Source organism: Pristiophorus japonicus, chromosome 13 (genome assembly GCF_044704955.1).
Source record: "Pristiophorus japonicus isolate sPriJap1 chromosome 13, sPriJap1.hap1, whole genome shotgun sequence".
In the NCBI taxonomy this organism is placed as follows: domain Eukaryota; kingdom Metazoa; phylum Chordata; class Chondrichthyes; family Pristiophoridae; genus Pristiophorus; species Pristiophorus japonicus.
The window spans coordinates 151814650-151837062 of NC_091989.1; the positions used below are offsets into that span (position 1 = coordinate 151814650).

General features: G+C 41.4%; 1 protein-coding gene and 1 pseudogene across 4 annotated transcripts in view; both read left to right on the top strand.

Moving 5' to 3' along the window:
* zfpm1 (zinc finger protein, FOG family member 1) overlaps positions 1-5788 on the top strand; it is a 193101-nt gene extending 187313 nt beyond the window's left edge. For all 4 annotated transcript variants that reach the window (XM_070898136.1, XM_070898134.1, XM_070898137.1 and 1 more), the window contains exon 10: positions 114-5788. In XM_070898136.1, coding sequence (XP_070754237.1) covers positions 114-2614 — 2501 coding nt within the window. In that variant the 3' untranslated portion in view covers positions 2615-5788. The remainder of the gene's footprint in view (positions 1-113) is intronic.
* Positions 5789-10477: 4689 nt separating this feature from the next.
* On the top strand, positions 10478-10637 carry LOC139279109 (U2 spliceosomal RNA; annotated as a pseudogene).
* The last annotated feature ends 11776 nt before the right edge of the window (positions 10638-22413 follow it).

Consider the following 22413-nt stretch of genomic DNA (forward strand, 5'->3'; position numbering starts at 1 on the left):
ACACTGATAAATTCTGTGTAATAAACTAAATAAACTGAAAATAATGTTAGATTTTTTTCAACTTTTATTTATAATATTTCTGATTTTTTGTTGTTGTAATCTGTTCATCATAGGTGTGAAAGTTGCAAATCCTTTCCTGAGTCTGAAGTGTAACCAATGTGAGTACATTGGGGATTCTGAATCAAGCTTGCAGCAACATAGTTCACTGCATGTTGTACAGGATACATTTCAGTGCAATCAATGCCACGAGAAGCTAAAAAATACTGCTGAGCTAGCCAAGCACATGGAGATTCACCAGGACAATGAGTCACAGCACAATATGGAGGAAACAAAGGACAAAGATGACAGGGGATCGCCAGCTTCAAGTCGAGAAGTTCCTGAGGAACTTAATATAGTGGTGAAGGTCAAAGAGGAACCCCTCAGTTCGCAGTCTGAAAGTGAAGGCGGTAGGACTATGGAGGAGGGTCAGACAAATCCCACTCCCGACCGTTCCTCCACTGTTTCATCCCCAAGGAGCACCCTTATAGTAAAAGTGAAGTCAGAGCATTCAAGCCCAACACCAGCCCCGAGCCCAGTCGATTGTGGGACAGGTTCAGTAATGTCAGAAGGAACCGTTCTAGTACCTTATATGTTCAGTCATGAAACTTCTACATTTCCGCAAGCTTCAGAGATTTTAGCCAAAATGTCTGAGCTGGTCCACAGCAGACTGAAGCAAGGGGGCAACAACTATCCACTTCTTTATGCAGGGGCACCCATTCAAAAAGGAGCAACATGCTATGAATGTGACATTACATTCAATAATATCAACAACTACTTGGCACACAAACGACTCTATTGTTCGAGCAGGCATCAGCCGGCAGACAGCCCTACTGTTGACGAGACTCTGAAGGATTCGGCACCCACAAACAGAACTGAACAAGTATCTCATAGTCCAGCTTCTGTAGCAGAAAATCAGCATGCTTCTTCTTCACAGACTGACTCTGAAAAAGACCTACAGATACCAAATGTGGAGAACAAACCACCAGAAATCAAAACTGAGGACAGTGCCGTGAAGGATACCTCCTCTGAAGGGGAAAGCCTGAGTAGAGTTAGTGAAGGCAGCCGAAGTCCAAGCAACTCTGTTGAAGATTTTGATGATGACCCTTCAAAAACTGTTTGTGAAGCCTGCAATATAAAGTTTACCCGACATGAAACCTATGTTGTACACAAACGTTTATATTGTGCTTCGAGACATGACCCTCCTCTTCGGAGGCCAAATGGTGGGAAAGTGGCCTTCCTCCAGCAAACTGTACGTACACGCAAACGTAGAAAGCTATATGAGATTCACAGTACTGGCCAACAGCCTCTTCCATCACCTTCCCCAAGTGAAGTGTCTGTTCATAGCCCTTCAGCTGCCATCCTTCAAAGTGCTGGGCTACCCAACAATGTAGAAGCTTTGAAAATAAAACAAGAGGCTTTATCACTTTCTTCAAGATCAATTGATTCTCTTTCTCTGTCAACAGGTTATATGTTAACAACTCAATCCAGTGCAACTTCATCACCAGGTTCAAGTTCAGATGTTGATGGACCAATTGATCTTAGCAAAAAGCCTCGTATTCAGGAAGTACCATTGACTCATGTTGCCCCATTGCTTCCAGCCTCACGTTTTTCGACAGACTATCATGAATGTACCTCCTGCAAAATTAGTTTTAACAGTGTAGAAAACTATCTTACTCACAAAAAGTATTACTGCTCTGCTACTGCTCTTCAGCACAGTAAGGTGGAGCATCTTGCCAGAGTAAAGATGCAGGCTTCTGCCTCAATAAAAGCTAAGAAAAATAGGATGGAAATTGCAGACCCTCATATACAAGCAGAGGAATTGAAGAAAAAAGATACAAGCACTAAATGTATTCCAGAAAGTCCAAACTTAGTACATGCCTGCATTACTCCAAGCAACTCTCCAGGAATGTATCAGTGCAGTCCAGATGTTTTGCAGGATGGGCCTCAGTTGTCCCCCCATGTTAAGACCTTCTCGGCACCTCAGCGCACTCATTCAGTCATCTGTCCCTATTGTCCATTTAATGGACCAATTGAAGGAGACCTTATTGAGCATTTTAAGAATGCTCATGATATGCTGTTGACTAAGCAGCTTTCAACTGGGCACACAACAGAAGTTATAATGGAGGATATTTCATCACAAGGTAAACTAATGACTAACAGTATTTCTGAAAGTAGTCCTCAGAATTCAAGAGTTCCTGCCCCAGGTCTCAAGTCAGATGCTCACATACAGAAGAATATCTTGAATGCCAAAGATCAAAGAGTATCTGCCTCTTCCCAGTCTTCAGTTGAAAGTCCTTTGCAGAACATCTCACCCAAACCTTTACTGGCGTCTCCTAATGTTGCTCTGAAAATCTCACCAGTGCCTGACAGCCCCAGGGATCCAGGCTTCAAATCCCTCAGCCCACCCATTAATGTTGACAAATCTGTTCAGACAGCCATGTCACTCCCAAGCCCTGTGCAGAATGGAAACCACAGATACTGTCGCTTGTGCAACATCAAGTTCACTAGTCTTTCAACTTTTATAGCTCACAAGAAGTATTACTGCTCTTCTCATACTGCAGAACACGTTAAATGAGTTCTTGCATCTGCAAACTGTATCCTGAATGTTTGCTCTGATATTTGGCACAAATTACCTAACACCTCAATATCTTTGCGCATCTTGCTGTACAGTTTAGAAACAATCATGAAAACACAACATTGGTTTCTGGTGTTCAAATGTCAACTAATCTTCGTTGAAGTGGCCCAGGATGGAGTGGCTTACTTTTTTTCAAACCATATTCTTAAATTGGATTCATGTTCAACCTCATATGCTTAGCTGGTGAAGTACATTATAGAATTGTACTTTCTCAGTTGAAGCAATGAGTGTTACATAGAAATGAAATCTTTTGAGTCTGTTTACATGCCTGGTTTAATGTGCTCCTTTTGAAGAAACCATGTGAAAGAGCCAATTGGTATGTTTCCTAGCTGCATAACTTAAAATATTTTTGTAATAATCTTTCAAACCAATTTAATTATTTGTTGGTTTTCTTCAGAAACGTTTTCAGAATATTCCATATGCAACCTTTTGGTGAGTTTATAACAAAACAAGTATTGAACTGGCATCACTTTTGACAATCTGGCACCTACATTTGCCTTGTACTTGGGGGAATAGCCTGCAGATTTTGAAATTAGGAAGGAAATGTTTAGATTAGTTAAAGTTGAAGTACCCCACAAATTTGTTCATTGAAGAAACTCATGTTAATTCCTCTGTAACCTTGTATGTTCTGGTTAAACGTCCCTTTTCTGAAGGAATGATTAATGGAATATAACTGTGTGTTTTCAATCTTCAGGAAGTCCCAGTGTCATTAAAAATAGCCAACCCACCATGAATTTCAACCCTTTTTTTGGCCATTGGATGTATTTTAATTCTAGGGTAGGCATGGCTCTGATTGGCAGAGTGGGCAGAACTTAGTCTTACAAATTCAGTATTTATAACTCAAGTCAAAGATATTGGAAATGATTCCAAATAAAACATTGAAACAGTCACATGTTTTCTAGTGATTTTTGTCACATAAATACTGATAGTTTGAATACTACTGAAATATTGAAAAGTGATCACTAGGGGGCAGAGTAGTTTAAAACTAGTTTGTGTAGATTTCGTGATATTCTTGCTAATTGTTTAGTGCATGCTAATCCTGTCAGCCTTCATTTCAGTGCATTCAATTCAACTGTAGGAATGTCTCTAATTTTTATTTATTAGTGTTGTATTTATTATCAAGGTTTACGTGCAAAGCCAGCGCTAATGCAAAAGTGAGCTGACTGACAGCATTTTTTATTTTAGAGCTTAGTTTACCAAAAACAGGACTCAAATTAGCTAGTAAGTTCTATGAAAAAGAATTTAATTTGAACTGTTTAATTGTAGAAGATATGTAGGTCCAATGCATCCTGGGATTAATTGCCTTTCCTTTATGTTTTATTATTTGTAGACAAAGCTTATTGCTATAATGCACATTAAGTGTGCTTAATGAATGGAATGGTGTCTTGGTGCTTAAATGTTAATGATTCCTAACCTTTATCAATATGGTGTTTTTCATGAATAACTGTTAATCATTATTGTGTTTTATGTTGCTCATCTAAAGGGTGTAATGTTAGAAGAGAAGAACAAGTTACTTTGTTCAGTGGCATTCGTATGGGTTAAAAATGTCTGACCATTTTTTAATTTGGGTGGGAAGAAAGAAGGGGAAGGCAGGATGGAAGGAGGAAGAGATGGCCATCAATCTGACTGGGCCAGTTCAATTGGAATAAAGGTCAGAAATTAGCGCACAGAATGAAACAATTCGGCCATCGCACCATACAATTAGCTCTTGACCTTCATTTCTCTCTCTACCGTGTCTACTGTGGCTCAGTGGGTAGCACTCTCACCTCTGAGTCAGAAGGTTGTGAATTCAAATCCCACTCCAGGTTGACGCTCCAGTGCAGTGCTGAGGGAGTGCTGCGCTGTCGGAGGTGTGCCTTCTTTCTGATGAGACGTTAAACTGAGATTCCGTCCACCCTCTCGTCTGGAATTAAAAGATCGCATGGCATTTTTCGAAGAAGAGTAGGGGAGTTATCCCCGGTGTCCTGGTCAATATTTATCCCTCGATCAAACAGATTATCTGGTCATTATCACATTGCTGTTTGTGGGAGCTTGCTGTTGCAACTTGGCTGCCGCGTTTCCTACATTACAACAGCGACTACACTTCAAAAAGTACTTCTTTGGCTGTATAGTGCTTTGTGATGTGCTTTGTGATGTCCAGAGGTCGGTGAAAGTCTTTCTTTACCTCTTCCCACTTTCTCCCAACACAGCCTCCCCCCCACCCCCAAATAGTGTCACTAAACAAATTCATTTTTCCTCTTGATGGAAAATGACAGGCAACAGTGGCACTTGGACCAAAAATACAATGGTAAAGAGCAAGCATCTGCAGCACTCCCAGGCGGATTTACTTTCTCTCTTGTGGGTCAAAACATGTTACTGACCAAACTGTTACCTACAATGCCTTGGTAGTCTTTTTGAAGGTATATTGTGGTATATTTTAAACATCTTTCAGATTTTATTCATCCAGAAGATTGTTACATCACTAAATTCAATAAAACACATATGGTAACAATACAGTTTGTAGACTGCAAATATTTTATAAAGATTTATGAAAGCAATGACATTTAAATGAAATTAGATCAAGCAAAAGGTATATGGTCTATGAAACTCTTGTTGTTTGCATGATTGTTCCTATTTAATCAGAAAAGCTATGCTTTGGTTGCACGTGTGTCTTTCTATGACTTTATGAAATACAATTTTTTTTACTTTTCCAGAAGGTGCTGTTAATTTATTTATATTGTAGAGCAGTGTTTACTATAATAATCTGTGGAATAAATCTTGACATAACTCTCTACAAAGCAGTGCTAATGGATGTTCAGTTTAATAAATCAATTTTTACACTTTTTGCACTGTATTGTATAAATTCTGCTGAATGATGTAGTTTAGAAGCTATTTACAGGATATTTATGTTTCAATTCAGCACTTTTATACCTCTGAATTTGCCTATTATAGTGACCAATAACTTTCAACTCTCAGTTGAAAGCTGCCTTCAGTGATTTAACCATGTCTGAGACTGATCATGCTGTTAAAGTGAATGTCATTCTTAATTTCCAATTGAGAATTGACCCACTACACACTAGTTTGAGCTATGCATGCTAATAAATTGTCCTATGGGACATCTGAAGCACTACTATGCCTCTCTTGTCTGTGTGAGTCCTTTTGTATCATGTGTTTCTCTCTGAATCAGTGTGTTTCTTGATGCAAATAATTCCATTTCCGCACTAAAAGACAGAACTACAGCGAGTACTTCATGTCCGTGAAACTGGACAGTTCCACGAACCCAACCTCTGAAGTAAGTCCTCTGTTGTGTCTGTTATATTTTGTATTGGACTGGATGAGTTAGTTTATGGTGATGTGCTTTGGACTAGGAGGAAATGACAATGTAATACTGCTGTGAATTCATTCACAATACTGTACTTGTATCTCCCAGAAACTGAGCACAGAATTGGTTTCACATACAGTCATAGGAAAAGGACATTATGTAGACAAGGAACAACAGTAGTATCTTTTTTGTTGGGGGTCAGAGGGGGGGTTTTAAAAAATCTTGTTTTAAGCAGAGTTCTAAATAGAAGCCAGTTTCTGCTAATGGATCCACACTTTTTAAAAGTTATTCACAACATTAATCAGACAGTGATGTATCTGACATCATGTACTGTAGAAATGTCAGTGTGTGTTGAAGTATTGGTGAACTTTAAAGTTTCCTGATGTAGGCAAAGGGGTGAATAACTAATTGATCAACATATATTGAAGTTCCCCTGTAATATCGCATAATGGCTTTGTATTGACTGCAGTGGAAGCATACCATTCCAATTTTGAAAAGATTCTCCTACAAAAGGTGAGCCTTATTTAGAATAAGTCAATGGCTCAAATAATATACAAAATATAAATTTTCCCAAGTGCTGCATTCACTGTTGTTTTTCCAGTCATTTCAAGAGTTACTCCTGCATATACAGGTGAAGCGTCGAGAATCCGGACTCCGGCACAATTGGTGGCAGGGTCGTCCGAAATCCATAAAATGTTCCAGAATCCGGACCCGACGACCCTGCTGACCTCGGGGCCCCGCCGCTGCCCGGCCTCAGGCCTTGCCTCACCGCCGCTGCCCCTACCTCTAGGCCTCCTTGCCGGCCCACCCGACGACCTCCTCAGCGGGGAGGCCCGCCCGACGACATCCTCGGTGATCCGGCCCGCCCAATGACCACCTCGGCGGGGACGGACAGCCCGAACAGTTCCTCGGCAGAAATTCCTCCCCCCTCCCCCTTCTGTCGTTCCCAAAATTAGGAAATACCTGAACCTGGGCTCTAGTGTTTCCGGATTTGTGGCGTCAAACAAATCAAAAGCCCGGAATCCAGAACAGCCTCAGTCCCGAGGGTTCCGGATTTGAGGCGCTGCACCTGCAATAAGTTGCATACGGAGGGACAACAGTTTATCAAGTCAAAGAATTGAGTTTTGGTTCTGAGCAGAGCGTTAATGGTCCATCATTAGCATTCCTCTTATTGCTTTCTTGCTTACACACTTCCCTTCATACTGCACAAATTATGAAAATGCGTTCGTATGTATAATCTGAAATAAAGAATTACACGTTCTTTACCTTTTTGCACCCACAGCATTTCACTTATTCTTCCATTGTGGATTGCTTCTATTTGAGACAAGTTATGAAGTCCAGCCAGTGTTTGTTCAGCACTCTGAACTGTTCACATCATTTGTATGATGAGGTTTGTAAGCTTTGAATTGTCCTTGCTGTGCATTGTTTATGTATAAGAAAGCAAAATGTAATTAATGGAGGAAAATATGTTAAAATTGTCTCGTGATCAAGTTGCAGGCTTAGGGTATTGGCCTTGGAGAGAAATATAGAGGAACACATGAAAGTAAATAACGTTGAGTTTGTTGAGGTTGAGCACTGCACTCATCGGGTGATTGAGATGATTGGTCTACTAGTGAACTTTAAGGGCGAGTCAACAGGAATTAGGGGTACAGGGTCACCAAGATGAGACAAGTGCACACCAAAAATAAAGGACATTGGATGGATAATGGTAGAAAAAAGTTGAAAGACAGTCAAAAATGCTAGAGAAGTTACTTAGGGAATTACAATAAACAGATTCTAGGCACTGCCCACAATGCAGAGAGATCAGAGGAAGAAAGGCACAGGGAGATTGTAATCATGGGCATTTGTCGCTCAAAGTTGAATAGCCATGTATATCATAACATTTATAGTGTAGGACAGTGTATAATAGGAACAATAGCTTAATAATACAGAAGTCAGTAATAATATCTTTTATATATGGGAATGTATTGTGTAATACAGGCTAACACATGGTTGAGATTCGGTCCTTAGGATTCCATGGGGAAATGCTAAGTAAGCAGGTGATGTCGGGTGAATGCAATTTACACATATAGAAGCTGCATAAGCACCACTCTTTGCATGCCTGACCAGTTCAAATCCATTTCTTTGAGACAATGGGTTCTCCTCACAGGTGCAAATGATACAAATCTTTACATAGAAGGAAAGACTTGCATTTATATAGCGCCTTTCACGACCACTGGACTTCTCAAAGCGCTTTACAGCCAATGAAGTACTTTTGGAGTGTAGTCACTGTTGTAATGTGTCACAGCAAGCTCCCACAAACAGCAATGTGCTAATGACCAGATAATCTGTTTTTGTTATGTTGATTGAAGGATAAATATTGGTCAGGACACCGGGGATAACTCCCCTGCTCTTCTTCGCCATGGGACCTTTTATGTCCACCTGAGAGAGCATACAGGACCTCGGTTTAACTCTCTCAGCACTGTACTGGAGTGTCAGCCTAGATTTATGTGCTCACGTCCCTAGAGTGGAACTTGAAACGCCAACCTTCTGACTCAGAGGTGAGATTGCCACCCACTGAACCACAGCTGACACATTTTCAGAATCCCTGGTAAATTCTCAGTTGTAACTCTTGAAAACATAGGGTTGAATCTTGACTCCCAAAAACGGGTGGGTTGGGGTGGGATCAGAGGTTAAAATTCAAAAAATTTGAAACAGGATCCTAACCTGCCTCGAACCCCAACCATTTCCGTTTTTAACGGAGGTAGATCGAGGAGCGGGCAGCCAATCCACTCGTGGGAAGTGGGTCGGTCATTTAAATATTATAATGAGGCTGTGTGCCTTCATTTTAACAGACATTTTTTAACTCGTATCAGCTAGGTTTCCCAGTCCTCCGGAAACCCCAGTAGGCGAAAGGAGCTGAAACCATGAGGCAAGTGGCTTTACAGCACTGCTTGTGGGACAGGAGGGAGAGCAGCGTTTCTTCCAAGCCGGACAACTCAGTAACCACACCTTGTGATCTGACTTCTCTTTTTCCCCCCCCCCCCCCCCCCACTATTACATGATCCCCGTCCGATCACCACTTGTTCTTCTGGATTTCCCAACCTCAGAAAAGCACCCCTGCATGGAATGCGCCTCCAGGCTAAAATCCAGGTCATAGTCTATGTAGGGTCAGATTTAACGATACTAAGCAGACTGTTCCCTATTAGCAGACACTTGAGATCTTTGCAATTCAAGATGGGGACAGAACCTTCTTGCTCAGATGGTCAGAATCCATTCTCTGGTCAAAAACAATTGAGAATGGTTCAACAAGGCTGATCTTGCAAAGGCAGTAAACCAAGCATGTGATTTTACCATGAAATTCATGCGAGAAAGAGTGGAGCCTATTAGAGATCATAAAGGAAATCTGTGTGTGGAGGTGGATGATGTGGGTAGGATTCTTAATGAATACTTTGCATCCGATTTCACAAAAGAGAGGGGCGATGCAGACTTTGCAATGAGGGAGGAGGAGTGTGAAATATTAGACAAGATAAATATATAGAGAGAGAAAGTATTAAGTAGCTTAGCAGCTTTGAAAGTGGATAAATCCCGAGGCTTGGATGAAATGTATCCCAGGCTGTTAAGAGAAGCAAAAGAGGAAATAGCAGAGGCTCTGACCATCATTTTCTAGTCCTCTCTGGCTACAGGTGTGGTGCTGGAGGACTGCTAATGTTGTACATTTGTTTAGAAAGGGATGGACCAATTAATTACAGGCCAGTCGGCCTAACTTCAGTGGTGGAAAAATTATTGGAAAAAATCCTGAGGGACCAGATAAATCTTCATTTGGAAAGACATGGATTAATCAAGGACAGTCAGCATGGATTTGTCAAGGGAAGGTTGTGTATGATTAACTTGATTGAATTTTTTGAGGAGGTAACCAGGAGGGTCGATGAGGGCACTGCATATGATATAGTGTATATGGATTTTAGCAAAGCTTTTGATAAGGTCCCATGGCAGACTGGTCACAAAAGTAATAGCCCATGGGATCCAGGGCAAAGTGGCAAGTTTGATCCAAATTTGGCTCAGAGGCAGGAAGCAAAGGGTAATGGTTGATGGGTGTTTTTGTGACTGGAAGGCTGTGTCCAGTGGGGTTCCACAGGGCTCAGTGCTTGGACTTAAGTGTTGGGGGTATGATTAAGAAGTTTGCAGATGCCACTAAAATAGGCTGTGTGGTTGATAATGAAGAAAGCAGCTGTGGACTGCAGGAAGATATCAATGTACTGGTCAAGTGGGCAGAACAGCGCAAGTGGAATTCAATCCAGATAAGTGTGAGGTAATGCATTTGGGGAGGTCTAACAAGGCAAGGGAATACACATTAAATAGTATGACACTGAAAAGTGTAGAGGAACAAAAGGACCTTGAAGTGCAGGTCCACAGATCCCTGAAGGTAGCAGGCCAGGTAGATAAGGTGGTTAAGAAGGCATATGGAATACTTGCCTTTATAAGTCGAGGCATGGAATACAATAGCAAGGAGGTTATGCTTGATCGCTTCTCGGCCTTTTGGCTAAGATCAAGTGTAGTATGAGGAGGTGGGTGGGGTGGCTTGACCCATCCACCTCCACGGAGGTGTGTGGGGGGCCTGACCCATCCACCTCCACGGCACGAACCTGGTATTGCAGTACTTCCAGAAACGGTGCAGTGGCTCTAGGCCTTTTGGCTAAGAGTATTGGCGCAGAGTGATCCTTGATGTGTGCAAGGTGACCTCTGGCGTTTGTGATTTGACAAAGAATTGGAACGATTGGCTACGAATTTCAAAAAAAAAAGGAGGTTATGCTTGAACTGTATAAAACACTGGTTAGGCCACAGCTGGCGTAATGTGTGCAGTTCTGGTCACCATATTACAGGAAAGACGTGATTTCACTGGAAAGGGTGCAGAGGAGATTTACAAGAATGTTGCCTGGACTTGGAGAATTTTGGTTGAGGAACGATTGGAAATGCTGGGTTTGTTTTCTTTGGAACAGTGGAGGCTAAGGGGAGACCTGATTGAGGTGTATAAAATTATGAGGGGCCTGGATAGAGTGGATAGAAGAACCTGTTTCCCTAGTTAGAGGGGTCAACAACCAGGAGGCATAAATTTAAAGTAATTGGGGGAGATTTAGAGGAGATATGAGGGGAAATTTCTCCACCCTGAGCGTGGTTGGGGGTCTGGAACTCTGCCTGAAAGGGTGATAGAGGCAGAAACCCTTACCACATTTAAAAGATACTTGGATGTGCACTTAAAGTGCCGTAACCTACAGGGCTACAGACCAAGAGCTGGAAAGTAGGATTAGGCTGGATAGCTCTTGGTCGGCCGGCGCGGACACGATGGGCTGAAATGGCCTCCTTCCATGCTGTACATTTCTATGATTCTACACCCCAGAGTTTAACCTTAATTCAAATAACTATGTAAAGTGGGTCATTTGTTTTTTCCTTGGTTTTTGAGCACCATCAGATTTAGAAAGTTACAATAGATCTTGAATAAATTATCTGTGCTTTAATACCTGTTAGTCACACCCACCTTTTCAATGTAAATAATTCTGATGGATCCTTCTGTTGGTTTCAGTTGTGTTGCGAACTATTTCTCTCACTTGTGACTGTGCTGTATAAGGCAGTGGCATAATTGACCAAAGGCCTACTCTGGTTATGAATTAACTGATGTATAAAATATTGTTTTTGGGTGACAGATTTGCAGTTGTAATTATTTAGTTTCTTTGAGCTGCAAGATTTTTGGCAAACTAATTTTCTTAGCAGCAAAAGAGTATTAAATCATGCAGAGCTGGAGGCCCACCCAATCTCATTCTGCAGATGACACCGATTGTTCATTCAGCTCAAAAAATAATCCTGGGTTTCCTTCTGTGCTTTTAAAATTATGATTCAGTTACACTGCTGCATTTAGTCTTCATCACTAGGATTTGGATATTACTTTCACAGATGCCAATTTAACAGAAAATGAAAGGGAAAAAAGTACAGCAGGAAAGAAAAATAACTTTTTATTGCCTCATTTTCATTAGATTGTAAGGTAATATACATAGGAACAGGCAACAGTAAAAAGTATCACCTGAAAGGGACTTATGATAGAGGAGAGGCAATGGAGGAGAATGGCATGGTCAACTATGTCAAACACGATCGAAATGTCGAGGAGGACAAGAAGGGATAAAGAGTCACAGTCACAATATATGTCATACTTTAGCTGGGGTGAGCAGGAGCAAAGCTGGATTGGAGAGGGAGTTTTGGGAGGGATGGGTACAGAGTCTGGCAGTAATGACATACTCAAGGAACTGAGAGGAAAGGGAGGTTTGAGATGAGGCAGTGGATGGGTCAAGGGTGTTTCTTTTGAGGAGGGTGGTTTTGAAAGGATGAAAGATGGTACCTGTGGAAAGGGAACCACTGATAATGTCAGCTAGCATGGGTGGCCAGGAAGTGGAATTAGGTAGTCAGCAGTTGAATGGGGAGAGGATCAAAGGATCAGGAGGTGGGTTTCGTGAAGAGATGAGTTTTTTAAAATTTGTTCTCATTTTTTGGGCAATAGTGCTAAAGCTGCATTGGTTGCCCATTCCTGAGAAGGTGTTAGTGATTCTTCTCCTTGAACTGCTGCAAATCATGTCTAGATGATGGTCCCACAATGGTAGGTCGGGAATTCCAGGATATTGCTTCAGCAACTATGAAGACCAGGGTGCTATATGTCCCAAGTCAGGATAGTGCATGACTTGAAGGGGCAAAAATTGCAAAATGAAAGTTTTGGGCTAGAACGGGTAGGAAAGGTGAGGGGCTGGGGTGAGAGGAAGAGGAGAAGGCAGGTGTCCAGATCATCTCAATCTTAAAGATTTAAAAAAATCATGAGCTTCTCGCACTTTGAGGTGAGTGTGGAGGAGGCAGGGCAGGTGGAATTAAGCAGGTGCTTACCATGGAACAAAAGGCAGCTAGGATTTCCCATCCTTGAGAATGATCCTGTAGTAGTAAATGGTTTTCGTTCAGGAGCGTGAAGTATGGTCAAACCAAATCTGGCAGTAGACGAGTAGGCCTGTTGTGCGCTCAAGTAGACTCAAGCTTGCGCTTCTCTGCCTTGAGGGAGCAACGATTAGAACTGCACAAGAGGGAACCGCAGAAATGGGAAACACTGATTTTCTGAGAATAAGGGTACAAAAGAAGAGAGGAAGCATGTTAGCAGCTTCACAGCTGTAGAGGGTTAGAGGACAAGAGGTGGGACATTTAAGAATGAACTGTGAAGGAACTAGGGAATAGTTATTTCTATGGGTGAATGGTGGGAATAGTGGTTTAAAGGAGGGATATGGGTGCGAAGGGAGATGGGGAAGTGGTTAGAGGTAGTTCTGTCTGTGATTAGAATCTGGTGTAGAGAGGCCAAGAGAAATAACTATGTCAAAGGGTTGTCAAGAATGTGGATGGGTGAGTTTACATGAAGGGTGAGATTGATCGAGAATGGGAGAGCAGTGAAGTCTGGTGGGTGGGGCAGTTAAAGTGTAGGTTGAAGTCACTCAGTATCAGGAAACACTCAGTGCAGAGACTAAGGGAGGAGAAAAGAGAGGGCATCTTGGTGAGGAGGTTGATTCAGGGCTTTGGAGGACAGTAAATGATTTAGAATAAGAGAGAAGAGCCCTCGGCTCTCCTAGACAAATGTCCTAAAACATTGAGAGTTCACACTTTAACTCAGTTATCCTGTAGAAAATGCAATCACCTATCAATGTGCAAGGATAATATTGAAGCTTAAGAACACAAGAACATTCGAATTACGAGCAGGAGTAGGCCATATGGCCCCTCGACTCCCTTGATTCCCCTGGAGTCCAAAAATCTATCGATCTCGGTCTTGAATATACTCAACGACTGATCCTCCACAGCCATCTGGGATAGAGAATTCCAAAGATTCACAAACCCATGAGTGAAGAAATTCTTCCTCCTCTTAGTCTTAAATGGCCGAAACCTTATCCTGAGACTATGCCCCCCTAGTTGACGACTCTCCAGCTAGGGGAAACAATCTCTTAGCATCAACCCTGTCAATCCCCTTCAGAATCTTGTACGTTTCAAAGAGATCACCTCTCACTCTTCTAAACTCCAGAGAGCATAGGCCCAATCGACTCAATCTCTCCTCGAAGGACAACTTAACTACATTCAACACTCAAATGAAAATCTCAGAGAAAGTTGTTCCCCACTATACACTCTGTCATCCACACCCCCCCAACACAGAAATAGGCCTTGCACACACTATAGTGGTCCAATTTAGTCCCTTCATCACTGGCTCCTTATAGTGACTGAGTAATGTCCAAATGTAGAAAAACTGAATACACTAACAAGAATATAAATGGATTTTAACCTGTATTGTACCTTTGTGAAAATGATTTGTGCATTACAGCAACACTTTTCTGCCATTGGGGAAAAACATCTCTCACCTTTTGACAGCTTGTCTGGAATAGATTGACTCCAGAGACCAAGAAATATGCAGAAACCTTATTTATATTCATGAACACAGCACTGCGATTCTCTCTATGCGCCTTGTCAAAATGACTAGCTCCACACTTGCAATGTTAAGCTAACAGCTTTGTATGACTTGTAGTGTTCCCACTTGGAACAAAATCAACATTTGGTTAACATTGAGAAACTTTCACAAATAATTCTGAATTTTTGTCATGTTTAAAATCATATTAGGAAATACTCCATGCCAGACATCAACTTTTTGAAAATTGCTTTATTTTTTTCTTGTACTTCATGTTTAGATTTTCAAATATTCTGCATACAAGACTTGCATTGCATAACTAATATATATAAAATTTGGTATGTGGGGCGTGCAATCCATGGAAAACACCGATCTTGACCTTCGCTTTTGTGAAATTCCATTATAACATATTAACTTTAGAGCTGTCACATAACATCTGTTTGTATTGAATGTTTATGGTGGACAACTGATTTTAGCCATTCATTGCCAGAACCACGGAAAGTACGATCAGGTCCTGCTTGCGTCTGCCAGAACTGCTCGTTATTCCAGGATCTTTCCTGCAATGCAAAGCTAACACCCGGTTTCTTTACTCCACTACAAACTGTCGTCTTCAACCTCTCTCTCCTTCCCCCTCCACCCTTGCCTCCAATAACAAGTGCAAGGAGCTCATGGACTTATTTGTCACTTAAGATTAAGACCATCTGTTCAGCTGCCTATGTCACTTCCATCCTTCCCCTAGCCCACCAAGCCAAACTTCCACCAAGTTTCCCCCGTACCCTAGCCGTGAACTCGCATCTTTCTCTAGTTTCTCTCTTATCTCCTCTAAAGCCCTTTGAGCTCAACTTGTCCTTTAGGCTCATCTTTGTTTCCTCTATCCTATTCCCACCAGACTGCTGACCACCCAATTTCGCTTCCTGGCCCCCATTTTAGATGATATTGTTAATGGTTCCCAATTCTCAGTTTCTTTCCCCCTCTCCCTCAAATCTGCTGTCATCACCCCACTCCTCCAAAAAAAAACACCATTGACCCCCCTCTGTCCTTTCAAACTCCCGCCCCATTTCCAATATCCCTTTTTGCTTCAATGTGTTGTTGCCTCCCAAATCTGTGCACATCTTTCTTGCAACTCCATGCTTGAACCCCTCCAATCAGGTTCCCGCCTCTGCCATAACACTGCAACAGCCCTTATCAAAGTCACAAATGACATCCGATGTGACTGTGGCCATGGTAAAATATCCCTTCTCAACCTGTCTGTGGCCTTTGTCACGGTTGACCACACCACCCTTCTTCAACACCTCTCCGTCGTCCAGCTGGGTGGGACTGCACTCGCCTGGTTCCATTCCTATCTATCCAGTCATAGCCAGAGAATCACCGACAACAGCTTCCCTTCCTGCTCCTGCACCATTACCTCTGGAGTCCCCCCAAGGATCTACCCTTGGCCTCCTCCTATTTCTCATCTGCATTCTGCCCATCGGCGACGACATTCGAAAGCACGTCCATTTCCACATGTACTATGAGGACACCGAACAATCCTTCACTACTACTGCCTCTGATTTGTCACTCTGCTTCTCCAATGAAATATTCGATCCCTACCATAAATCCATTCCCTAGCTACCGACACCTGCCCTTTCCTTGGCAACTGTTTGAAGCTGAACCAGACTGTTCACAACCTTGCCGACCTATTTGACGCTGAGATGAACTTCTGACCCCATATCTGCTCCATTGCCAAGACTGTTTACTTCCACTGCCGTATCATCGCCCGACTCTGCACTGCCTCAGCTTATCTGCTACTGAAACCATCACATGCCATTGTTACCTATAAACTATTATTCAAATGCTGTCCTGGTTAGCCTCCCAACTTCCACCCTCCATAAACTTGAGCTCATTCAAAACTCTGCTGCCCAGTCCTGTTCACCCATCACTCCAGTGTTCACTAACCTACATCGGCTCCTGGTCCGGCAATGCCTCAAATATAAAATTCTCATCCTTGTTTTCAAATCCATCCAAGGCCTAGCCCTTCCATATCTGTGTAACCTCTGCCAGCCCTACAACACCCCTGAGATCTCTGTGCTCCTCCAATTCTGGCCTCTTGGGTATCTGCGATTTTAATCACTCCATGCCTTCAGTTGCATAGGGCTTAAGCTCTGGAATTCTCTCTCTAAATCTCTACGCCTCTCTACCTCTCATCCTTTAAGACACTCCTTAAAAACTACTTCTTTGATCAAGCTTTTGGTCACTAGTCCTAATATCTCCTTATTTGGCACAGTGTCAAATTATGTTAGATAACGATTCAGTGAAGCGCCTTGGGACACTTAACTACATTAAAGGCGCTTCACAGAAGCGTTATCTAACACAAAGGCAAGTCGTTGTCATGTAAAACTCACTATTTTCGTGAATATCCTGCAGGGTAGCTATATCTAGGTTTTCCCTACAAATCATTAAAAAGATTTCATCCAACATTTCTTTCTCTGTAACTGAAATTTCTAATGTCTAAAATAAAGTCCTAAACAAAAAAAAACAATTATATCTTTCATAAAAACACGATTACATTTCTCCATTGAATTTTATTTGTGTCCTTTAGTGCCTTCTATTAAGTTTTTTCTGGGGTGGGTGGGCAACAATTCCCGGGAGTCGGGGGCAGGGTATTCTTTGCATCTCCGATCAATTCAAAACGTGTTCAGGGGGTCCTTACACTTATTGTTAAACTACCTCCTCAAGGGGGGTGCTGCTAACAGTAGCACCATTTCCCGGAGCAAAGTTCGACCTGACTCCAGAGTTCTACAGCAGGTTTAGTGTTGGTGTGAGGGAAAACGCTTCACAGCAACCTTAAATTTGTGGTAAAATGCACTCTTGTGAAATCTTAAGTTCAGCAACCTGGTTTTTTTCAGTTAATGGAAATGAAATCACTCACTTTACAATTCAAGGGAAAAAAGCATACACCTTCTTGACACAAACCAAACTGTATCATAAAATCTTTTAGACCTGATGTCGCAGAGTTGCTTGTGGGTGTTTTTTCCCTTTCAAACCATTCTTTAACATTGAATGTACCATTAGGTGATTTATGAAAATAGAAATGTTGCCAACACTTGGAAAAAACACCTGAGAAATTGTTACAGTATCTGTAGCCTAAATGTATATCATGCTAAGAATTGCAAATGTTATTCTGGAAATATATACTTATAATTTGTGAATATGGCAAACTGAATGTTTTGTCAACCAGTACACTTGTTTATCTTTCCAATATTCACAATCCGAAAAGGACAGATAACAGACTGCAGAGATTGTGTTAATGAACATACCAACTTTGACAGCTGCACATGATCAATACTCCACATTAATGTAATATATCGATATTGAGTTTATTTGCCAAAGGTTATTAGATTTGTTTATAAAATATATAATCTATTTTTAATCTATGATGGTTATAGTTCATAACTAATCTGTGCACCTGTATAATTGGTAGGCTTAAAAATAAACCATTTTTGAATTTTAGTAAATTGTACTGTGCATAAGGTTACCTAATTTACTGCATGCAACCTATATGGTGGTCTTTATTTACTGTTAATGTTGTTCACATTGTCTCCAGTAGATGGCACAGTATGAGCTATTCACAAGACACACATTGCTGTGCCAGTTAATGTTCACACCAACAACTTTTCCCCGCTGTCCATCTACTGACTTGGTTCATGACATATAATGAGATAATTTAACACTGCTTTGCCATCTACAATAATTCTGATGAAGAATGGTAGAGTGCGCACTCAAATGAGCAATAGCTCAACATGAAAAGGCATGCAATGAGTAAAGGCCATTCAGAACATCATGCCTATTTGTTCTGTTAACAATGCCCCATCATGGACTCTACCTTTTATTGCATTTAATATTCTCAGACAGTTCTGCAATACTTTCTCTGAACCTCAAATGTAACCAAGCATAATTGTAGAGCGAAACAAAACAAATATTGTAGAGCATCTGTCCTTGTATCTCCATTAGTCAACCCTAGGTGACCGAGAAGGACAAAAGGGAATTTGAAAAAAAATTTATCAGTACCCCTGTAAAAAAGGATGTAAGAGGTGGAATACTGGGGAGGTTATTGGCAAAGGGAATTCAAGGATTACAATAGAAGATAGATTCTAGCATCCATGAGGGCTTTACTCCAAACTCTCACACAAAATACTCTCCTCTATAGTTACAAAGCTTGCTGGGGCTGATATTTGATTCCATTTACTTTCTTTAAAGCATCTTACCTACAACTGCATCAAAACATAATATGTAGGTATCATTATTGATCTTGCAAATTGCCATGCATACAAAAAGATGACCTTGACAGCTGGCAGAATAAACTTATCTCTATATTGGTACTTTTTAAATTCAGATTGTACACTACCAAATCTGGCTTCTTCATCCTGGCGGTGAACTTGTTACCTAGTTTGTGCTGGATCTAGAAGTCTGTCACAAGGCGAAGGGAACTGGATTTAAAGTAGGATGTCAGTCTCTCAGAATCTGAGCTTTAACCGCATCAACAGAAAAGAGGTGATGATGTGGCATTACAACTTGAAAAGATTGAGTGAAACAGGAGTTCCAGCACAGCGTTCCAGCTAGAGAAAAGCTGATTTTAACAATGAAGAGTCTCTCGTGGCACAATGGTAAATGAAACTGGTTTACTCATAAGTTGGTCTGAAATCATCATTCACTTAAATATAGACTCTAAGGTTAAGAGGAAGTGCTTTAGCACATGCAGAGGGCAAGGTTGAAGACAACCTGATGAAAATACTACTGATACAAACTGGGCAGTTAGAGTCTTGACTATGGTTATCTTTGTGATATTGACAAAAGCCATGGGTATAATAGAGCCCCATCCTGACGGGCAGGACCACTACCTTCATTGACTCAGACAGGCCTGTAGACAGAGCATGTTTCACCAAAGGAGCATTAGATCAAACCAGTCACAGCTTAACAGCACTATCCACCCAAAAATTGCAAATATTATGCCTCCAAGTATGTAAACATCCTAATTTTAAAACATTAATGTTTAATAAAGTCTGTTTATGTATTTACAATGTTTCTTTCACATCTATCTCTTCAGTTGCAGAGCATGTCAGAGAAAAAGGAAAACGACAATGATTGAGATGGTATTGATAAGAAATACCCCAATGTCTCAGCAGCACCTTTACCCACAGGCAAAAACAATCCGGGCACATCAACGGCCCTAAGACATCACTAGTCTTCAATTTCTACCGTATAACCTCTACGCGGCCACATTATCAGCCTGTACATTTTATACACATGAAGGAATAACACTGGACAAGAATTCATTTCAATGCCCTATTACAAGAAGTGTCTGGAGGCCTCCTAACAGTGTAATATTGCTGAAGGTTAGCTACCTGACTTTTGCTGATGTACAGTGACATGATTGCCTTACTATTGCACAATCCAAATAGGTTGGGTGAACTTAAATCATCAAGTGGGCTCACTGATCAACTTAGTTAAAGCTGGACCAATACCACGAGCCCTGCTCCACACACTGCAGGAAAATCACCTTTCAGCCCTCAAGTAAGACACAAGCCCAGTTGGAAAAGATTGTTGGAGCAGCCTTGAATGCCACTGTGGCTGTGTGTCACTTCATTTGGAGGAGGATCCCATCAGTGATGTGTCTGCTCCAAGTTCATTATAATGTTTGGAAATGTATTTTTATTTGTAAAAGGTTAGCACTTTTGAGTAACACAGCAGCTGGGAGTATAATGGCAGGAATAAAAACAGAAAATGCTGGAAATACTCAGCAGGTCAGGCAACATCTGGAGAGAAAAAAGAGTTCATGTTTCAGGTTGATGACTTTTCGTCCGAACTGGAAAAGGTTCACGATGTAACAGATTTTAAGCAAGTGCAGGGGCAGGGAAAGGGGGAGGGGCAAAAATAACAAAAGGGAAGGCCTGTAATAGGGTGGAAGGCAGAAGTGATTAAATGACAAAAGGTATGATAGTACAAAGAAAAAAAGATGGTAATGGGACAAGTAAAGAAACAAAAGATGAGTCTAGAAGAGGTGTAAATGGGAATGGCAGAATCAACAACAGCTGCTGTGTGGAAAAAATAGGGGCAAAGGTTATGATCTGAAATTGTTGACATCAATATTGAGTCCAGAAGGCTGTAAAGTGCCTAATTGAAAGAGGAGGTGCAGTTCCTCGAGCTTGCGTTGAGCTTCATTGGAACAGTGTAGGAGGCCGAGGTCAGAGTGGGAGTGGAGCAGTGAATTAAAGTGACAGGAAGCTTGGGGTCACGCTGGATAATGGCAGGATTAGGAGCTTGATCTCTGATGTGCGTGACATGCATGATGTGGGATATCTTGGATTTGCAAAGTATTCAGGCAGAGTACATGTGCATGAAGTGTCAGAGGATTGTATTGCTTGAAAAGTGGAATTCTGTGTTTGAGAAATAATCCATAAACTACCCACCACACCAGAGATTATCTCCACAAACTGCCACTACACCAGAGATTACAACTAAAAATCAAAGAAATGAACCAGTGATTTGACATGGATCTGATTTGTGTTAGCATAACTGTTATTTTTTTGAATATATTGAATTAAAAGTATAATTTGAGGTAGATAGTAATACGTCTTGTAGGATAATGTATAATATAAATAGCCTAACAATACAGAAGTCAGTATTAATATATTTGTACTAAGAAAATGTATTCTGTGATAGAGGCAAACACATGGTTTAGATTAGATCCTTCAGTTTCCGTAGGTAAATGCTAAGCAAGCAAAAGATGTCCGGTTAAGAAGCATGTGTAAGAATTCTAGCTAGTTTAGAGCTGACTACATCGTAGCTATTAAAGTGTGAAGTTTATAACCATGGAAAATTGTCTTCTACATAATGGCACTTGCACCCCAGTGAGAATGGAGTGTGTGTGGTGCAACATTGCCATCCCATGGTGTAATAGCATATGACACACAGATAACACAACAATAATCTCACATAGGTTTAAAGCAAGTCATCTGACATTGTCCATCCAGGTGTATAAGTACGCTCACATTCGATAATTCTTTGGTATTCCATGCTGAGAACTCCCCTAAATTGGAATTAGAGTTAAAGGCAGACCAGAGTGGAATATCCTACCAGTAAGTATATTGACGTATAACTTGCTTGCACTTTCTGTCAATAATAATAAAACTGATAAGTTAATTTATCTCTGGCATCCGAAACTCTATGATTTGGATTAATCTACTTGGTTGATCTAATAGCTCTGTGTCTTATAAAGATATATATATAAGAGTACAGAGAATAAAGTGCAATGATTAACTCTCATCTCTGCGATCATCACGTCTCTCAAAAAACCAACCCTTGACCCCTCCATCCTTGCAAACTACCGCCCCATCTCCAACCTCCCTTTCCTCTCCAATGTCCTTGAACGTGTTGTCGCTTACCAAATCCGTTCCCATCTTTCCTGCAACTCTGTGTTTGAACCTTTCAATTTGGTTTCCACCCCTGCCACAGTACCGAAACAGCTCTCAAAGTCACAAATTACATCCTTTGTGACTGTGACAAAGGTAAACTATCCCTTCTTGACCTGTCTGCAGCCTTTGACATGGTTGACCACTCTATCCCCCTCCAACGTCCCTCTCCATCATCGTCCAGCTGGGTGGGACTGCACTCGCCTGTTTCCACTCTTATCTATCTAATCATAGCCAGAAAATCACCTGCAATGGCTTCACTTCCCACCCCTGCATCGTTACCTCTGGTGTCTCCCGAGGATCTATCCTTGCCCCCCTCCTATTTCTCATCTATATGCTGCCTGTTGGCGACATCATCTGAAAACATGGAATCATTTTCCACATGTATGCGGACAACACCCAGCTCTACCTCACCACCACTTCCCTCGACACCTCAATGGTCTCTAAATTGTCAGACTGCATGTCTAGCATCCAGTACTGGATGAGTAGAAATGTTCTTCAAATAAATGAGGAGGACGGAAGCCATTGTCTTTGGTCCCCGCCACAA